Source organism: Neolamprologus brichardi, chromosome 12, assembly GCF_056152115.1.
Source record: "Neolamprologus brichardi isolate AB-2024 chromosome 12, ASM5615211v1, whole genome shotgun sequence".
NCBI classification, from domain to species: domain Eukaryota; kingdom Metazoa; phylum Chordata; class Actinopteri; order Cichliformes; family Cichlidae; genus Neolamprologus; species Neolamprologus brichardi.
In genome coordinates, this window is record NC_142115.1 from 19,494,484 (window position 1) to 19,511,527 (window position 17,044).

Sequence of the window (17,044 nt, forward strand, 5' to 3'; positions counted from 1 at the left end):
GTTAGAAAAACAAACAAATTACCTCATAATTCTGTTAATAACACCAAACTCTGTGTGTCTCTCCCTGGGAAAGCTTGCTTTAAGTCAATTACAGCAGTGTGCTGGCTGTGCATCATAGATGGAGATTACAACGATAAGACTTTAATGCCCTCAGACACCTTCCCCTCCAGTTCCACCTCAACCTCCCGTGTCTCCTCCATCAGACGCTCATCTCGGCTCATCCACTCTTTCTCTGGACTCTTGAAAAGACACAGTGACCCATCGCCCTGCTGCCATGAAGACTGCTCTGGCTGTGCTGCTGCTCATCTCTCTGGCCTGCCACAGTAAGTTTTTAGGAGGAGGGATCAACTTTGCTGATTACATACTAATTGGAGACTGTGGTGGAGAGAATCCATTTTGGGGGGAGAATTAGTCACTATATTTCAAATTAAGCCTGTCTGTTGGACATACTTAAATACCTTTGAGTGTGTGCAGATGTTCCCCAGTCTCAAATTGTAGGAGGCAACAGAAGCTGGATACTCTGCTCAGTGTGTGTGTGTGTGTGTTTACACCTGTGTGTACGGGTGAATGGACTAATAAGAAGGTGGTTGCATATCTGCATGCTTGCAGCCACTTTTTGAATATGCATGCTTAGTCTCAAGCCAGGCACTCTCTCCTGTTCTGTCTGTGAAGGCCATGCTCTCAAATGTCACACATGCGTGGCGTCCAATGAGGAAGACTGCAACCGTCAGGGCTCCACCCCCTGTCCTCAGTATGCTGATGCCTGCTCCACCATCACAGGGCCCAGTGAGTAAACACTCACACACATATACATGTACAAACACACACAGAAAAACAAGCAGAACCAGTATGATGTGGCTGGATACAGTAGTGCCTCACTAGAGGTCAGCACGACACTGACAACCCACTGCTTGATTGTGTCACAGATTCAGGAAACCAGTGCTCCTTAAAATAGTGCTCAAACAGTTTCCATTTCCATAAAAATAGTTTTTTTTAGTCAATATTAAAATCCATAAACCACAAACTAATAAAACTCACTTAGCCGCTTCTCTTTTCTCGTGCATTTAGCTGAAGGGGCCTGTGGCAAGACCTTTTTGTGTTGGTAACAAAAATCTGAGATTGTTATTTTCACAGTGAATTTGTAACAGATCAGATGCATCCGATGATATTCTATGCACTAAAATGATCTAAAGTTTTTTTCACATATTGGTCACATGACATCTTTTATGTGTGTGTCCATTTGCGTGCTTGGAAAGTCTTCAGTTACTTCAGCGCAGCTTACCCATCACCCTCTCTGACCCGATCTCTTTCAGACACAGTTATGAAGTCGTGCACATACAAGGCCTTCTGTGAGAAGGCTAACAGCGGCACTTCCGGAGCCAAGATGCATTGCTGCTTTGGCGATGACTGTAACGGGCCCCACAAGAGTCACAGCCACGGTGGTCATCACAACAGCACAGGGGCAATTTCTTCCAGCCCAGTCCTGCTGATCACAGCCCTGCTGCTGCGTATGGCCTTGAGTCAGCTGTAAATTCCTCCTCCTCCCTTTTTTTGTTTTGTTTTCCTTCCAGTGATTCACCACCTCCTCTTTATCTGTTTTATTTTTAAGTTCAAAAAAGGGATTTGAGTTGCAGAGAGTTTCATGTGGTTTGTGACAAATATCAAGTTTTAACGAGGGTTTTTGACGGCTGTGGTGGAAGGGAGTGTGGTCTGTTCTGCAGGTACAAGCTGCTTTAAAGCAGCTTCCTTTGTCTAAGTTATCATCCTCTCAAACAGTACCCTTGTTCTCTGTAGCAGCTTGTTAAATTTAAGAGGATTTGAACCTGGGGAGTGTTTGTGGTGAATAAATGTGTACAAAGTTAAGAACAGCTCACAGCTCTGATGCACCCAGGGGGGGACTCGGGTGTGGTTTTGGTAACTAAGTGCTGGGGTGCCTCACTAGTTTAGTGCACAGCTAGCTTGCTTCACACCATAGAACCACAAAACAAATCTCTTTCGCATGGTAATCTGAAACTGATTTAAAAGGTTTAAAATTGTCTGTGATGATGCTTTATGTTATCTGTATGCAAGCTTGTCTGAATAAAGACCTAATCACACCCTTGTTTCGTGTGTGGGTGCAGTGCATGGTAAACTGTGGCATTTGGCACACTGCTCCTCACTAAATTTGTGTTTATGTTAATGTCTCTGATGTAAAAGCACACCTCGGGCGTCTTCTGTACAGTAAAGGAAACATTCAGTCTGTGATTTTCAGCAGCAACAGAAGGGTCTGCTGAAACTTCAAAGCTTCCTTTTGCAACAGTGTAAGTTAATTTCTGTGCAGTCGCCACAGGATATGAAATCAGTGAGGTAGGTCTCAGTCCTGAGGCAGGTCATATGACGTGCAACCACTTCCTCTTAACAGGAGGACACAATTTTTGCCGAAAGCAACAAAAGTGAGCACAGAATCCCTCCTGTGAATGTAGATATTTGTTATTTCAGCACTTACAAAGGTGTCGTGCTCAGATCCAGGAGAGACTTTACATGTGTGAAAACTTTAAAACCAGAATCTTGACTAAACTTGGAGTGAGATGTTGAAACTGAGAAGTCAGGTCAGTTCACCTTTTAAGCCCTCTTTTTTTTTAATCTCTCAAGTGTTTTATCACAGACCTCAATTGTGGTCACTTTTGTGTAAAGGTGGAATAAAGCAGGCTTTAAGCATTTTATTAGAATACGCTGAGTTTCTTTACATCCTGTGGCAATGTCAAATGGATGACTTATTATTTTACACAACATTTAACACTGAAGTTGCTGTTTTGCAAGTTAGACAAATTTAAGATACTTGCTAAAGTTTTATATATGAGGTAATGTGTTAAAAAGGATCCTTTCTGTACAAGTTTAAAGCCTGAATTTCCATGAACACCTTTGACTGACAGCCTTAAACTCCTCCACACTTGCATATATTTGCTTTTGATGTGTCTTCTTTAACTTTGGATGTTTGTCTCTGATAGCACTGGGCTACACTAGTGCTTTGTCGTTGTGCTTCAACGGTCGTGCTTCGGGATATAAGGTTAGTAAATTATAAGTCTGATAACCACAAATGCTTTTTCATGGAATATGTTTTGCATATTTTTGTTGCACGGGATCACATGCAGCTACAACACTGAACTCTTCCAATAGCACGCACTAATTGGCATAACCGACCGTTTTCTCTTTATCTAAATAATGCAGGACTTTCATGCAGGCGTGCGGCTGCTATTGATGACACTGTGGTCATGTGACACGAGAATTTATGGGGTTAAAGGTCTGCAGAGGAGATCTATCAGCAAATACACTTACAACTACACGACGAAGTTGATTTTTTTTTTTTCCTTTTTAATGTCTGAAAGCGTTTGAAACAGCATTTTAAAGGGTTCCCGTGAAGCAGTTAATATCTTTAAATTTGAACAACAGCTCCGCTTTTGGTGGAGAACCTTTAACTTTAGGCTTACTTCATATATATATTTTAAAGCACCAACTGTTTTTGGCATAACATCTCGCACCTGTCAGCCTCACCTACCAGCGGTAATGACACTGAGTCTCGTATTCCTGTTTATCCAGGTTTACACTCCCTTCCGTTTCAGCTGTTCTATGTGAACTACCGGGTTCATCTGAGCGTCTCGTGTTTGTCGTTTTTTTTGCAACTTAAAACTGAAGATAAAAGTAGTGTATGTGTGTGTGACAGAGAAAAAAGACCTGTTCAGATTAAAGCAACAGCAGACAGGAGGAGGAGGAGAGCCCTGCTTGTGCTCATGGGACGCATAGATCACATCCGGGGCTGGTTTATTCTAATAACGAAACGTCCAACCCGGAAAAAAGGACAAGTCTTCTGTAATCGGATCACACAAACAAATTGAAGAGGGTGTCGGAGTTTCACGCACGCCGGTCTTGCGAATATCCACGGCTTATTTTAGGTTTTAAAAACTTTATTTAGCATGCTTCTGTTCACCAAACTCGCGTCTCTCTCCGCTGCTTCGTAGCCCTGCGGGGCGCTGGCTTTGGCGCACGCCGACTCTCCATAGCGGGTAAGTTAAGTCGACAGGGGTACTTTGTGACTGTGTGTGTGTGTGTGTGTGCGCGCGCGCGGTACAGTAGGTGTGGCTGGCCGTTGAGTCGTTGGATCTGGTGAGTCAGTGCAGGTCATCTGAGCTGAACAAATGTAATGTCTGTCAGGTGTTGCTGAGTAATTGCGCCTGATCACATTTTGACACTTTTCATTGCATGCTCATAATCACGTTGGACATGCACGCGCATGGCAGTCAAGCTTGGTATCCAGGGGCGTGCTGCACGCCGCTGCTTTTACTGTCAGTTAAACGATTTGCTCGATTAACTGGTCCAGAAAATGCCAAACATCTTAAAATAGCGCTCCAGACTAGACGAAAAACCCCCAATTGTGTTCCGGATTTCAAGATCCGGATTTCTGCTTTTGTATAATCCTTTAAGATCATTTTATTTATTTATTAAATTTTACATAAAAGTGATTGTAGGGAGTGTTGAAACTACTTGGGTGCAGATTGTTTGATGACACAACAAACTGTATTTTTATTTTTATTTTATTAAGGAGCTATTCACCGTTTTGCACACCTCAAAGTTAACTCAAATGCCAGAGGAAGAACTACCGAGCCTGTCTTTAGCAGCTCTGGGGTGAACTTTGATAAATCTGAGAACAAAGTAAAGCATTTACCAGGCAGAAAAAAGATGCTGTAATATGTCTGTAACAAGTTCCCCCAACGATTAAGAAGAACATGACTAAACCTCTCAGACATGCCACACATTGGTCTAAGAGATTTACTATCAGTTTCTGTCAGACTGTGTTGTGTTTGCACACAGATGAAGCAGATATGTAAAGGTGCTGTAGGTGGGTTTCATTTCATTACCTTGGATGTGGTATAAGTCAATTAATATCGCTGCTGTGATCTGTACATTCTGTTTTCCTGCACACAAACTGATGATTGCTCTGTTTATATTATCCTGCCACGTTTCAAAGCTAAGGTACTTGATAGAAATGTAAAGACAGTTGAAATGACATTTGTCAATGTAGTTTTACCAAAGATGCCACAGCTTCGCCGCTGCTTGTCTTTATAATGGCTAAGCCAGATGTTTTCTGATGCCCAAAATGGTTTATTGTGCACATGGATGCATGTGTGGGGAGTGTGCTACTGTCAGAGCTGACCTCTGTGGCATCGTTTTCATTTTTCCATTACACCAAGACTTTCTGTAGAGCGCCTCTGTATCTTTGACCTATTTAAATAGCAGCAGACTAACACATCAGAAGCACAACCCACTAATTTTTTCAAAGCAGTTTCAAAATGAAACATTTTCTTACCCATGAACTCAAAAATAGATTCACTGGAGATTCATCGGCACGGTGAAGACATAGTCTGTGTTTGTCCTCTGTTCCTCTGAGCGGGTTGTCTGAATATTTTCATGGAAATGTTGATAATTTCCATCTCCTGAAGGCTTCCGAGCCAGGACGAGCCCGTAAAAAAGTACTGGCAGGGCGCACGGCCATTCAGTCTTGATTATGTATTTTATATGACTGTCACGTTATAATTTTTGGTCTTGTATAAAAAGATCAGTCACAGATGTGGCCTAGTTTGCCATCATATTACCTTTGTGGCCTCATTACATTCAAGTTTTTCCATAGATTCAAATCTAGTAAGGATCTTCCAAATGGATCTATTAATTTATTTGATTATTTATTTTACTGGGTGCATCCAACTTTGGAGTTTGTCTTTGTGATTACTTCACATTTAGTTGACAGAGATGCAAAAGAGGCTCCGTCAACAGTGAAAGTTCCTTTGGCAACTTAAGGAGGACAAGAAAATAAATGAAGCCATAAGCCTTGTGGTTCCCCATTAGAAAAATAAATACTATGAGATGTTTGCCAATTGATAAAATGTCATTGAAAGTCTATAGAGCTGAGGCTCTCTGGGCTGAATGAGCCTTGACTGTGTTCAGGAATCAGTCAGCAGCTTGGTGATTCACACGCATGGCATTGTTTCAATGAACACATCTCACCAGCTTTCTCCCCCTCCTCTCATCTTCTCTCTTCCCTCCCTCGCTCCCTGCCTTTCCTCCCTCTCCTCTCTCCTTGCTCCTCTCTCTTCTCTGGCCAATGGAAATGTGCGTGTGTGCAGATCATGAGTGCAGTCTGTAATTTTTGGCTGTGGTGGAGGGCCTCAGCTCAGCCTCGGGCTTCAGGGTTTGCTGCACAGCCTCAATCACGTCACATGAAAAACTGCTGAGTGCGAGTGGTCTATTTCTTCCTGCGTGTGTGCGCGCATGCATGCCTGTGTGCGCTTGAACACTAAATGAAAGATGATTTATCCTCCACATCTGCCTGTCTTTGCCTCCTGTTGCTCCCTTCACACGTTGTCTCTCTTTGTCCATCCCACTCGAATCTTTCTCTTCCTAACTGTCCGTCTGTCCTCAGTGATATGTGATATCGACAGCATGCCGTACGTGGACCGGTTGAACCGTGTGTGCGGCTTCCTGGACATCGAAGAGAAGGAGAACAGCTGCCGCTTCCAGAGACGATACTTCATCCTTGACACGCAGGGAAATGCACTGCTGTGGTATATGGACAACCCTCAGGTGCTCCACACGCGCATGCACGACCCACACTTTCACAAATAGCAAGAGGAAATGAAATTGACCAATAGTGGTCATATAACCTTGGACTCTGAGCCAACGACAAGTCTGTGTATTTGTGTTTGTATGCAGAACCTGCCCAGTGGAGCCAGCTCTGTTGGCAGCCTGAAATTAACCTACATCTCTAAGGTAAACCACTTTCATGACTGACTCCGCAGTGTGGTTGCATACAGTAAAGTCCAGCGCACCAACTTAGATATCTAAAATGCGAGCACACAAGAATTCACAGAATACACACAAATAGCATGCAAATTCGTGCAAGAGTTCATAGATACACAAAGAGGTCAGAGCTATCTCTAGTTAACGGTCACATGCAGCGCAGAGCTGAGGCAGACGCTGTGAAGTTTTCCAGATGTCAGCGCTCTCACTGAGGTAACCACAGATAATGACATCTGGCTCCTCTGCACTGCAGCGCTGACGGCTTCTCCCTGGAAACTCAGTCAGATCTATGTCAAAAATGTGAATCTTCTATTCCTCTGTTTTTTTTTTCACTCCTTTCAGTTTATATTCACATTTCTTTTTTCTTCTATCCTCAGGTGAGTGAAGCTACAACGAAGCAAAAGCCCAAGACAGAGTTCTGCTTTGGTGAGTTTTTCAGGGAGGAACAGAGTGACGCTGATGAAATGGTTCACAATCACACAATCTCCCATATGTGATAGTATTGTCCATTGCATTTAATGTGGATATTTACGGAAATGATTTCTTCTCCGGCAGTCATCAATGCACTTTCGCGACGGTACTTCCTGCAAGCCAATGATGTGACCGACATGAGAGACTGGGTGGCTGCTCTCAACAAGGCCAGCAAGATAACAGTAAGTGCCGTTACATGAGAAAATGCTTGATCTAGCAGTTATTGGTGATGTTAGGGTGGGGGAGTGGGGGTTGTTTCCACCTGAGTGCAGGAAGCTGCAATTTTGCTGCGGTGGGACTGAAACCAGTTTGACCCAGGCGGCTGCAAATGCCAGCCCGTTGCCCACAGATACCCCTTCACACACACACACACACATTGCTGAATGAGGAAACTGTGAATGTGCAAGAAGACTAGTGTTAACACAAACGTCACTGCGGTGAAGGTGTCGAAACTTGTTCATATGTATTTGCATAATATTTGTGTGAGCTCAATGAAATGTCCGGGAGCCTCGTTGATCAGTGATATTCAGATGTCTCCTGATGGAAGGTAACAGAGAAGAGTGTCTCTCTGCCTCTCTCACCTGCTCACTGACACAGGAAGCAGCACTGTTCACTCTTTTTCACTTCCCCATCGAGGGCAGGGCTGCTCTGCCGCCTTTTTTTTCTTTCATCTTTTCTTTTTCTTTTTCTGAGCGAGTGTAAAAAAGGAAATCATGATGTAATTGCAGGAATAAAAGTAGCACGGGGGGGGTAAAAAATGCATCTCTTAATATTTGTTTGTTTGAGCTAGATGTGTTGCAGTTTATTAGAAAATTATACATTTAGCTGAATGATTCAGCTGTATGACCAGTTTTGGGAAACTGTAGGCTAGATAACGGCTCTGAAAGCAGAAAATGCAGCACAGCATCACACAGCCCTACTATTGTTTTTACTGTATGACCAGCATGCACCTGCAAATCTGTTTTTCTTCTTTTCCTGCTCCCTACTTGATATACACCCCACGCTAATATCTGCATGTCTAGTGGGCTTTATTTGCTTGGATACACTTGGTTGCGCTTTCGTGCATCGGTGGACTTTGAGAAAGCTTGCAATCTCTCATAGCAGATCACATTTGAGGTGTTTTTCAGTTATCTCTGCAGTAAAACAGTCACGGTGTTGTGGCGAGCGTATGACTAAGAAAGTATTCCCAGAGTGAGGAAGAGCGGCTGTGGAAATTAAACAATTAAGTCCTTTTATTTGCTCTCAGAGGTGTCCCGTCTGTTCACAGGTGCCTAAGTCTTGCCCTGCACCTGTGAGGCCTGATGTGACCACAGTGATCAGTGACGCTCAAGGAGGGAAGAGACAACAGGCCTACAAGGCTGAGATTATTGGCGGCGTGGTGGTGCACACTCCTATTCAGGTAAAATGAATAGGCCACACACACACTTTTTTTTTAGCATTATAAGAATCAAAACTGTGGCAAAAGCACACAAAAATGCGGTGTGCTAAGCTAGTCTGAGTTATCGACAGTGTTGGTTTCCGTGACCATGATATCTAAAGTGATAATAAAGATGGTTTTCATGAAATGTTTCAGAACGACAATGAAGAGACGGAAGGGAGAGAGAGGAAGGGCAACAGGCCGGGTTTGCTGAGATGTGGTTACTGTGTTAAACAGGGAAATGTGGTGAGTCTCATAACAGGTTCAGACTGAGACTGAGTCTGAGTAAAAAACAGCATGAGTGTGGAAATGGTAATGTGGTATGTGTTTCAGAGGAAGAGCTGGAAGAGGCGGTTTTTCACCCTGGATGACAACGCAGTCAATTACTACAAGACTGAGTCGGTGAGAAACCAGGGTTTTCATGTTTTTGCCCCTGTTTCTACATGCTTAAGAGTGACTGTTATCTTTGTCTGAATATTTTTGTTCCAAAATTTTGAAAACTACAGTGTTATAGCAGCCAAAACATTAAAAAATAACCCACAATAATACAAAAACAAAAAATCTGTCCTAGGAGAAAGATTTTATCCGATCTATTCCACTGAGGGACATTCAGAAGGTGCATGAATGCCTCGTCAAGTCGGGGTGAGTAAAACATGAAAGTTGTCTGAGTCTGCCAGCATTTTTGCTTTCCCTCTGTCTGGTTATCGCTATACTATGTAAACAATTGTGAATACTTGCACGTGAGCAGATGATGCACTCTTAACCGGTTTTAAAGTGTTGCATTGCATGTATGGACAAGTTTATCCTTATCATTTTTAGATGAGTTTCACAGGTTTTAAAAGGGGCCCTTAAATATAAGTTATAAATGGTGTGAACAAAGGTAGTGAAAGTTTGAAATAATGAGGTCAACATGTGATCGTTATGAGCCAAACATGTAGGCTTCAGTCTGATCTAAACCCAGATTATTTTTTTTCTACTCATAACTCTGTGAGCCTTCTCAGAGAAGCTCCTCTCACCTGCTGCCCAAACCTTCTGTTTGCGAGAGGCAGCTAATCAGAAGAGAGCTGGCTCAAAGTGAGCAAAAACAAATAGCTTTAGACAGATGATAAACTGAGGAACTGCACTATGACTCAGTATTAGGAAATTGGGTTACACTTTATAATACGCCCCATGACTAAAACTGTAATTCCTCTGTAATTAAATTGAACTTTTTTATTTGAAATTACAATCTAATTATATTTCCCTACAAATGCTTAAACGTAGGTAGACTACCAAAAGGTGTTAACAAGTCAGGATTTTACAGGAAACACTGAAATAATTACACTGTGTAAGTAATTTTATGCCGTACAGTAATTTTAAGTATTGCATAACTGAAATGCACTTCATAATATGGCCCGTGCCCCAAAAAGTACAGTATAAGACAGGGAAATATTGTATTTTTATCCATAAAACGACCAAGAAATTACAAAATATCTAAAATTACTTACAGTATCATTTCTGTCTTTTTTCCTGTAAAATACATCAAGTTATGCACTACTTAGATTTATTTACAATATAATTATTATTTTTTTGTTTCCTCTAGAAAACTGTCTTGTTACCCCCTTTTTATTCTAGTGTACCCTATTTTTCGGACCATAAGGCGCATTAAGCAAATAAGCATTAGCATTTATCCTCCAGCTTCACTGTTTATGTTATGCTAGCGATCACGTAGCACATCATTATTATACCAGCTAGTCCAACTTCAGTAACCGTACAAACATCACTGCTGTTTCGTTTTCTGTCTTCATTTATGTTGGAAGTTATAGCAGAGCTGTACCTTTTAATTTTTTCAGAAATTTCTCAGTCAGAACATGATGTTTCGGTGGAAACTAGCGAGCTAACTGCCTGCTAACTTCTAACTCTGTTAAATTTAATAAATTCTGTTTTCATGGATGCCTGGATGTTAAACTTAATTGTTACACCTGGTAAAGCAACAAAGCTGATCATTTTATTAATGATGAAAGAATTTAGACAGTTTTTAAGTCTCAGTGATGCTGCATTGTACGTTTGACTTTGGGACCTGAATCGGACGGAGTTTTGGACCCAGATTACTCCGAGGCTCCTGACTACGGTAGCCGTAATGCTCCGACAATCCATCAAGCGGTGCGGCTTCGTTGCTTACCAAAGGCGCACTAAGACATTTTTTGACAGATGTTTGAGTGCCGTGAACCACATAAAATCGGTTCGAGGTCAGTAAGCAAAACCAGAATTCACACATAAGGCGCACTTTCGGTATACATGTCTTTAAGTATTTGTCGGTAAATATAATTAGATTACACTTTAAAATAAAATACGTAGAAATTCAATTTAATTACAGGGGGATTACCTCCTTAGTCACTGGCCATATTATGAACTGTTGCAGAAAATTAAGAATGATTTAGTATTGTAAATTCACAGCTACTGTAATCAAGAGTCCAAGAAAAACTGGAACTGCAAATGGTCATCATCGGTCCCCTTTTAAATATCAGTGCAGGATAAAGTTTTATATAGTTTATGGTTTATATAGTTTTAGCTCATGATCCAGTATTAAAGTTGGCCACTGAATACAACTTGACAGCTGGAGAAGTTGTGGATGGTCTTAAAAAATACATGGAAAATATTTTTTTCAGATCTTTAGTATGAGTTTTTGGAGTTTTTATAAATGGACATTACAGACAAACTTTAGTTTCATGTCTACCGTCTTATTGTATACACTGTTACAGTGTTTTTTCCCCCTCTGTTGAAACCTCTCTTTCTCCCTTAATAATTAGTCACTTTAGGCTCGAAGTTGAGCTTCAGTTGCGAACCTATTAGATTCATTTGTATATACTTGCTGAACTTGAATGTATAAGTATTGTAAATGACACTAAAACACACTCTAGCTTTTGTCCCTTTCTTTAGCTGCTTTAAGTTTTAACTTTTTGCATCCATCAGGGAGCTCCTGCTTAGAGACAACCTCTTTGAGATCATCACCAGTAACCGAACGTTCTACATTCAGGTAAAACCTTGTTCTCCTTTTGTATACAACACGCATCAAAAAAAGGCCTGCATTCACAAAATGAAGGGAATGTCCCTGTTGTATTTTTAGATATTTGAATAAGAACAGAGAACCTCTGTATTCCCTGGTGACACCGTTCTGATCTGTCGACATGTTTTCTCTAAATGCTCTGCTGCTGAAGTGTGGCGCAGTCGCTTTTTTAAGGCGCATGCGAAGTTTGTTTTTGTGAAAGGGGCACAGCCATCTGTTACCATAACAACAATAATATCCGTTCCCCCTCCTTTCCCCCGGGAGAACAGCTGACGGAGGCGTTGGGGGCTGGATCAGATAGGAAGTGCGGGGATAGAGACAGACTGCAGGCATGAGCGCTTTTGTTTGTTTGTGCAAGGAAAAAAAAGGAAGTGTGAAAAACAAATAATAAACTGAAGTAAATAAAAACAGGATAACCACAACTTCTCATTCCGTGTGTGGACACTGTAATAAAAAGTGATCTAAGCTAAAATAAAGATGAATATTGGAGTCCTTACACACCTTTAATAGCTTGAGAGCGGATAGTGATCTCCTGTCGTGCATTCTTTCCAAACATAAACACATGACAATAAGTACAGTTACCACCGAGGATAATTTTTGAGTACTGTTCTAGCTTTTTTTCTGATAACATCAGGCAATTCCCATGTAGTGCCAAACCACAATAATAGTTGCCTTAAGGCGCTTTATATTATAAGATGAAGACACTACAATAATAGAAAACCCAAACAATCAGACGAGCCCCTATAAGCACGCAGCTGACGACAGTGGGAAGGGAAAACTCGCTTTTAATAGGAAGACACCTCTGGCAGAATCAGGTTAAGGGGTGGCGATCTGCCAAGACCAGTTATGGCTGGGAAAGGGGGACAGGAGGAAAGACAGCCAGAGATTATTAATAACTAATGATTAAGTGCAAAGTGGTGTATAAACACAGAGAGTAAAGAAGAAATGCTCAGTCCACACCAGCAGCCTAGACGTATTGTAGTGTAACTCAGGAAGGGTACGGGGTCATGTGAGCCAATCCTAAGTTTAAGCTTTATCAAAAAGGGAAAAGAGTGTCCAGGGTTGCCAGTTTGGAATTTGTCTGTGGAGCTTGCTCCAAAGACGAGGGAAGCTGAAAGCTCTGTCTCCCATTCTATTTTTATGATTAATATTTGCGTTGCTGTCAAACACCAGCAATATCTTTGCTGATGCCTCCCTACCTGCTGAAGCGAGTTCTGGTGCTCTGCCTTTGGCAGCTGGGTAATTTGAGCCTGGTTCTGTTGGAGGCTTCTTCCTGTTAAAAATGAGTTTTTCCTTCCCGCCATTGCCAGATGGTTGCTCATAGGGCATTGTTTGATTTTTGGGTCTTTACCTTACAGTATACAGCGCCGTGTGACGACTGCTGTTGTTGCGTTTTGGCCTTATTAAAGGGCAGGTAACAGGCACAGAAGCTACCATGAAACATAACATGGGCCCTTTCTCTCTACAGACAGACTCGCCAGAGGAAATGCATGGTTGGATCAGGGACATTCAGATGAAGATCCAGGATTTCAGGGGTCCCTCTAAGGTAACTCTATCTTCAGAAATGGATAATTCTTTACTTCTAGCTATAAGTTATTGGGAGAAAAGTGTAAATCCTTGCTTACGATTGACAGCGGGGATGCTTTTGTCTCTTTAATTGCAGGGTTTTTCTTTTAAACGTGCTTCTTCGTGCTATCGGAGTTACAATCCTTCCTCTACATCTCGTGGTTCGCAGAGTGAAGCAGATAGGAGACCTCAGCTGGTGAAGTCCTGCTCTGTGGCGCCAGGATGGCAGCCCTGGACACCCGTTCCATCGTGTGAACCGTCTATCATGGATAACGAGGATGAGGACAGCGCCTTCAGCTCTGTGCCACTCTCCTCTTCGTCCACCTCCTCATCTGCTTCCTCCTCCTCAAACTCCCTCTCTACCCAAAATCCTTGCCCCGTCACACATCCGGCACCTTCGGCCAGTGGACTGGGGATGCTCACAGCATCAGCAGATGCGGCGAGTGGGCGTCGAAGGCACCGCTCGCAGCCTCAGCCTCAAACCGGCTGCAGCTTTCCCTTCAGCCTGGATGACGACAGCATCCGCACCACAGACGTGTAATCCATAGATGTTTGAGGAGACTCCTGCGTGGGCTGTGCTGACACCTGTTTTTAAATGAATGTGACTCCTATTGAAGGGCCACTGTGACCACCTGCCTCAATGCCAGGCCATGAGCTTGGTGCCCCCTACTGGTGAAGTAGCACTTATACAGATGAAGGATGCACCCGGCTGCAGGAAGGCTAAGAGGCATAGTGTTTGTTGTACACAGGACTGTGAACAGATAAGACGGAGTGTTTTCTTTTTCCTTTTTTTCTAAGTGTAACTTCCTCTGAAAACTTGAATGATTTTGTTGATTATTGCCGACTGTAAAATGATGGCACACACCTTTCATTCTGTTGCTTTGCTCCTATCAGCAGGACCCCATTATCACCCCAGTTACAAGTGTTCACATTCACAATATATTTTTATGTCCAAGCTTGTTTTTGTGTTTAAATGTATCAGACGGTTGTGTTTCTGTTTTTTTGTTTCCGGGCCAACAGTGTTTTCCTTTGCTCTTGAGGGGCATCATGTGTGGAAAAACTTCACATAATAATTAACAAGCATTTTATACCTGTTGTCTTTCATGTGTTTTGCCATGAAAACCCTCAGAGGCAAGAAAAGGGGGAAAAAAAATCTGGTGATCCATTTCTAGAGCTGCTCTGTTGTTTCTTCTCTTGTTTGTATGAATTAAGAATGGCTAACATTTTTTTACATTTCATTCACTTTTTGCTAAATGTCATCTATTTGCTCTCTTTCTGAAAGGCTTTGCTCTTGCAATAGTCATTTTAGCCACATTACGCCAACACTCCATTTTTAAAGCAGACAAAGCCAGACATGTTTTCCCTTTAGTTGGATTATTGTGTCTTAAAGGGAGCACACAAGTTCACCCATGGCTTGACACGCCTTCCACAACAGCAACTCTAAGGTACTAGGAAGATTGTACAGTTGATGCGAAGAAGAGTAACACTAATGACTGTGTGCACGATAACATCTGTATCAACACAATTTACTTCAGCTTGTGTCCGCTGGCATGTTTTTTCGCAGCATGCTGGGAAAACCCAACCCACCTACGTACGTCAAAAGAAAAGCAAGATGGGAACTTTAGATAAGTTCTTAAGACATAATATATGTGCTTTGTTTTTAAGAGTGGATGAAGAAATTAACATAAATGCTTTTAGCTTAGAACATAGCACAGTGGGACCTGTCACCCTCTCATGGCCAATATAAGTATTACAGAAATGGCAAAGGGCAGGAAATTATTATTATTTTTAATTGTTTTCAGTGAAAAAACCCCATAAAAAAGCACGTTTTTCTCACAAAAGGTTTTTCCTCCAGCTTTTTTCCAACATGAGAAGAAAGTGAGTTGGAAAAATGGTTCTGACACTGGCAGCCTTTGCCTCTTTTTTTTAAATGTGCCAGAGCATTTTAGGGGGAAAATTTAATTTAGAAATTTAACTTTGCCAAACCAGCCCTTGTTTTTCATAAACCCTCGATGGAGAACAAGTTAGAGTTTGCAAATGGATCTCTGCAATTTTTTGTTCTTGCTTGCCTCTCAGGGCTTTTGTATCCACCACTATTAATATTAATACTTGGCTTAAAGATCAATTTTCAGTAAGCTGTGACTCTTCTGTTTGGTTTGAACACGGTACCATACTAATGCTGCAGTGTTTTCATGGTACTAATTTAGCTCAGTTGTTGGTAAAGCAGTTTTCTTTTTGCAGAATTATGTGGGAAGATTTGCGACCGCCTTGGGTAATGTTATCTGCACTTTGTGTTTCTTATTTTTACTTGTGATTTTTTTTCTTGTTTTGTCACAGCTTTCACACCATGTACTACAGTTTCCTCTTAGATTATGCCTTTTGTTTTTTTACACCCTTGTTAGGTTCACCTTGAGATTTCATTGATGTGGTACCAGGTTTATTCCTGTTTCCGTTTTCTGACGCTATATGCACTCATCTGCCTGCAATTAAGCTTAATTTTCTTTCTTGTGAATAAAACAAGGCTTTTTATTTGTCTAGTTTAGGCTGTTTTTGATTTTTAAGGTTTAAGATTTTCCCACCTTCTGCCATGTAATGCCTTGTATGCCCATACAGAGTTTAAACCTAAATTCATTGTAACGTTAAGGTTATCTTTTGATTGAAGTGATGCTGGTGAGTCTTAAAAACTTTTTATGTGTTTTCTCTGTAAAGGGTGAAAATCCCCAACTTCCAAACATTCAAAGGGTCAGTGCCAGCACACTTGCCCTTTAACACTGTCACCTTAATACACATGCATGACATTTAGACACAAACACGAGCGTGCATGCACACGACAATTGAGTGGCCAGAGGCTGAGTTAAGTGAAGTGTTTCACACATCCAATGCAAAGTCCATTAGATAAATTGCCCTAAAACTCTGTCCTGACCTCTGTCCACTTCCCTCTGTGCCTCCTAGGGCAGCTGTGCGACTGGTGAGGGTGAAATGTCTCCAACTGAACAGCTTAAATTGTGTCAGTATAGGTAAAAAGGCCCTCAGTGCTCGTGAAATGTCAGCTGTGTTGAAATGAGTTTTCAGTCTGTTAAAGACAAAGCTCCTGGAGGTAATGAGAGAAATCCAAGCAGAAACACGTGACAGGAAAAGTGGACATGAAGCCAGTGACTAAATTTTTATGAGGTTTAGGAAAGAAAAAAAAGAAATGAAGTGGATAGGGGGTGACATTCTGCGGAACGTGTACCTGTGTACAACCTCCAGGTTTAAAAACTTCCTTAACTGTGGGGCTTGGCTTGGATCTGAAACTTGAAAGCAACATAGAAATCTCAGAAGTAATCTGAGGAGTTTCTTGCCTCTCTGAGTTTGTTCATAGTTTGAGAAACAAAGAGATAAACGTCTGGAAATACAGCGTCACGGTAGAAGCCTTCGAGGTTGAACTTCTTTTTCCTGTCTGCACAGACATAACTTAAAGGTCACACAGCACTTCGGTCTGATGCCTGTGAGTGACAGGCAGCTATGAGGGCAGGCAGACACACTGCTCCCCTAAATGTTAATGTTCCCACATGAATGACTCTGCAGCACACTGCACTCTCTCTCTCTCTCTGCCTCCTGCTCACATTGGTTACACTCTGGTGATTTTAAATGTTACAAAATAAAATTATTTCTCTCAGCAGAAATGATTTTAAGATTAAAGCTTGTTGTTGCTTGCACACCGATTTGAGGAGTCT

At 41.8% G+C, this 17,044-nt stretch overlaps 2 protein-coding genes across 3 annotated transcripts; both read left to right on the forward strand.

Annotated features, from left to right (window-relative positions):
- The first annotated feature begins 177 nt into the window (after positions 1-177).
- On the forward strand, positions 178-2,101 carry si:ch211-113d22.2 (uncharacterized). Its single transcript, XM_006784189.2, has 3 exons — positions 178-323; positions 673-786; positions 1,314-2,101. The coding sequence occupies exons 1-3, from the start codon at positions 275-277 to the stop codon at positions 1,529-1,531; spliced, it is 381 nt and encodes a 126-aa protein (XP_006784252.1). The 5' UTR covers positions 178-274; the 3' UTR covers positions 1,532-2,101.
- Positions 2,102-3,809: 1,708 nt separating this feature from the next.
- plekha2 (pleckstrin homology domain containing A2) lies at positions 3,810-14,134 on the forward strand. 2 transcript variants are annotated; one of them, XM_006784190.3, is made up of 12 exons: positions 3,810-4,040; positions 6,452-6,612; positions 6,742-6,798; positions 7,206-7,254; positions 7,384-7,481; positions 8,567-8,698; positions 8,873-8,962; positions 9,050-9,118; positions 9,288-9,358; positions 11,669-11,732; positions 13,231-13,308; positions 13,426-14,134. In XM_006784190.3, exons 2-12 carry the CDS (start codon positions 6,472-6,474, stop codon positions 13,867-13,869), a joined length of 1,293 nt encoding a protein of 430 aa, XP_006784253.1. In that variant the 5' UTR covers positions 3,810-4,040; positions 6,452-6,471; the 3' UTR covers positions 13,870-14,134. The 2 variants fall into 2 exon arrangements, with proteins under 2 accessions (XP_006784253.1, XP_006784254.1); XM_006784191.3 differs by having other exon boundaries at positions 13,498-14,134.
- The last annotated feature ends 2,910 nt before the right edge of the window (positions 14,135-17,044 follow it).

What these genes read in the sequence shown, in the direction of transcription:
- plekha2 (XM_006784190.3), top strand. Translation starts at nt 6,472, where the DNA reads ATGCCGTACGTGGACCGGTTGAACCGTGTGTGCGGCTTCCTGGACATC. An exon ending in GTGTTAAACAGGGAAATGTG is followed by an intron (nt 8,963 to 9,049) that starts GTGAGTCTCATA and finishes TATGTGTTTCAG; the next exon opens with AGGAAGAGCTGGAAGAGGCG. An exon ending in GAATGCCTCGTCAAGTCGGG is followed by an intron (nt 9,359 to 11,668) that starts GTGAGTAAAACA and finishes TGCATCCATCAG; the next exon opens with GGAGCTCCTGCTTAGAGACA.
- si:ch211-113d22.2 (XM_006784189.2), top strand. Translation starts at nt 275, where the DNA reads ATGAAGACTGCTCTGGCTGTGCTGCTGCTCATCTCTCTGGCCTGCCAC. An exon ending in CATCTCTCTGGCCTGCCACA is followed by an intron (nt 324 to 672) that starts GTAAGTTTTTAG and finishes CTGTCTGTGAAG; the next exon opens with GCCATGCTCTCAAATGTCAC. An exon ending in CTCCACCATCACAGGGCCCA is followed by an intron (nt 787 to 1,313) that starts GTGAGTAAACAC and finishes GATCTCTTTCAG; the next exon opens with ACACAGTTATGAAGTCGTGC.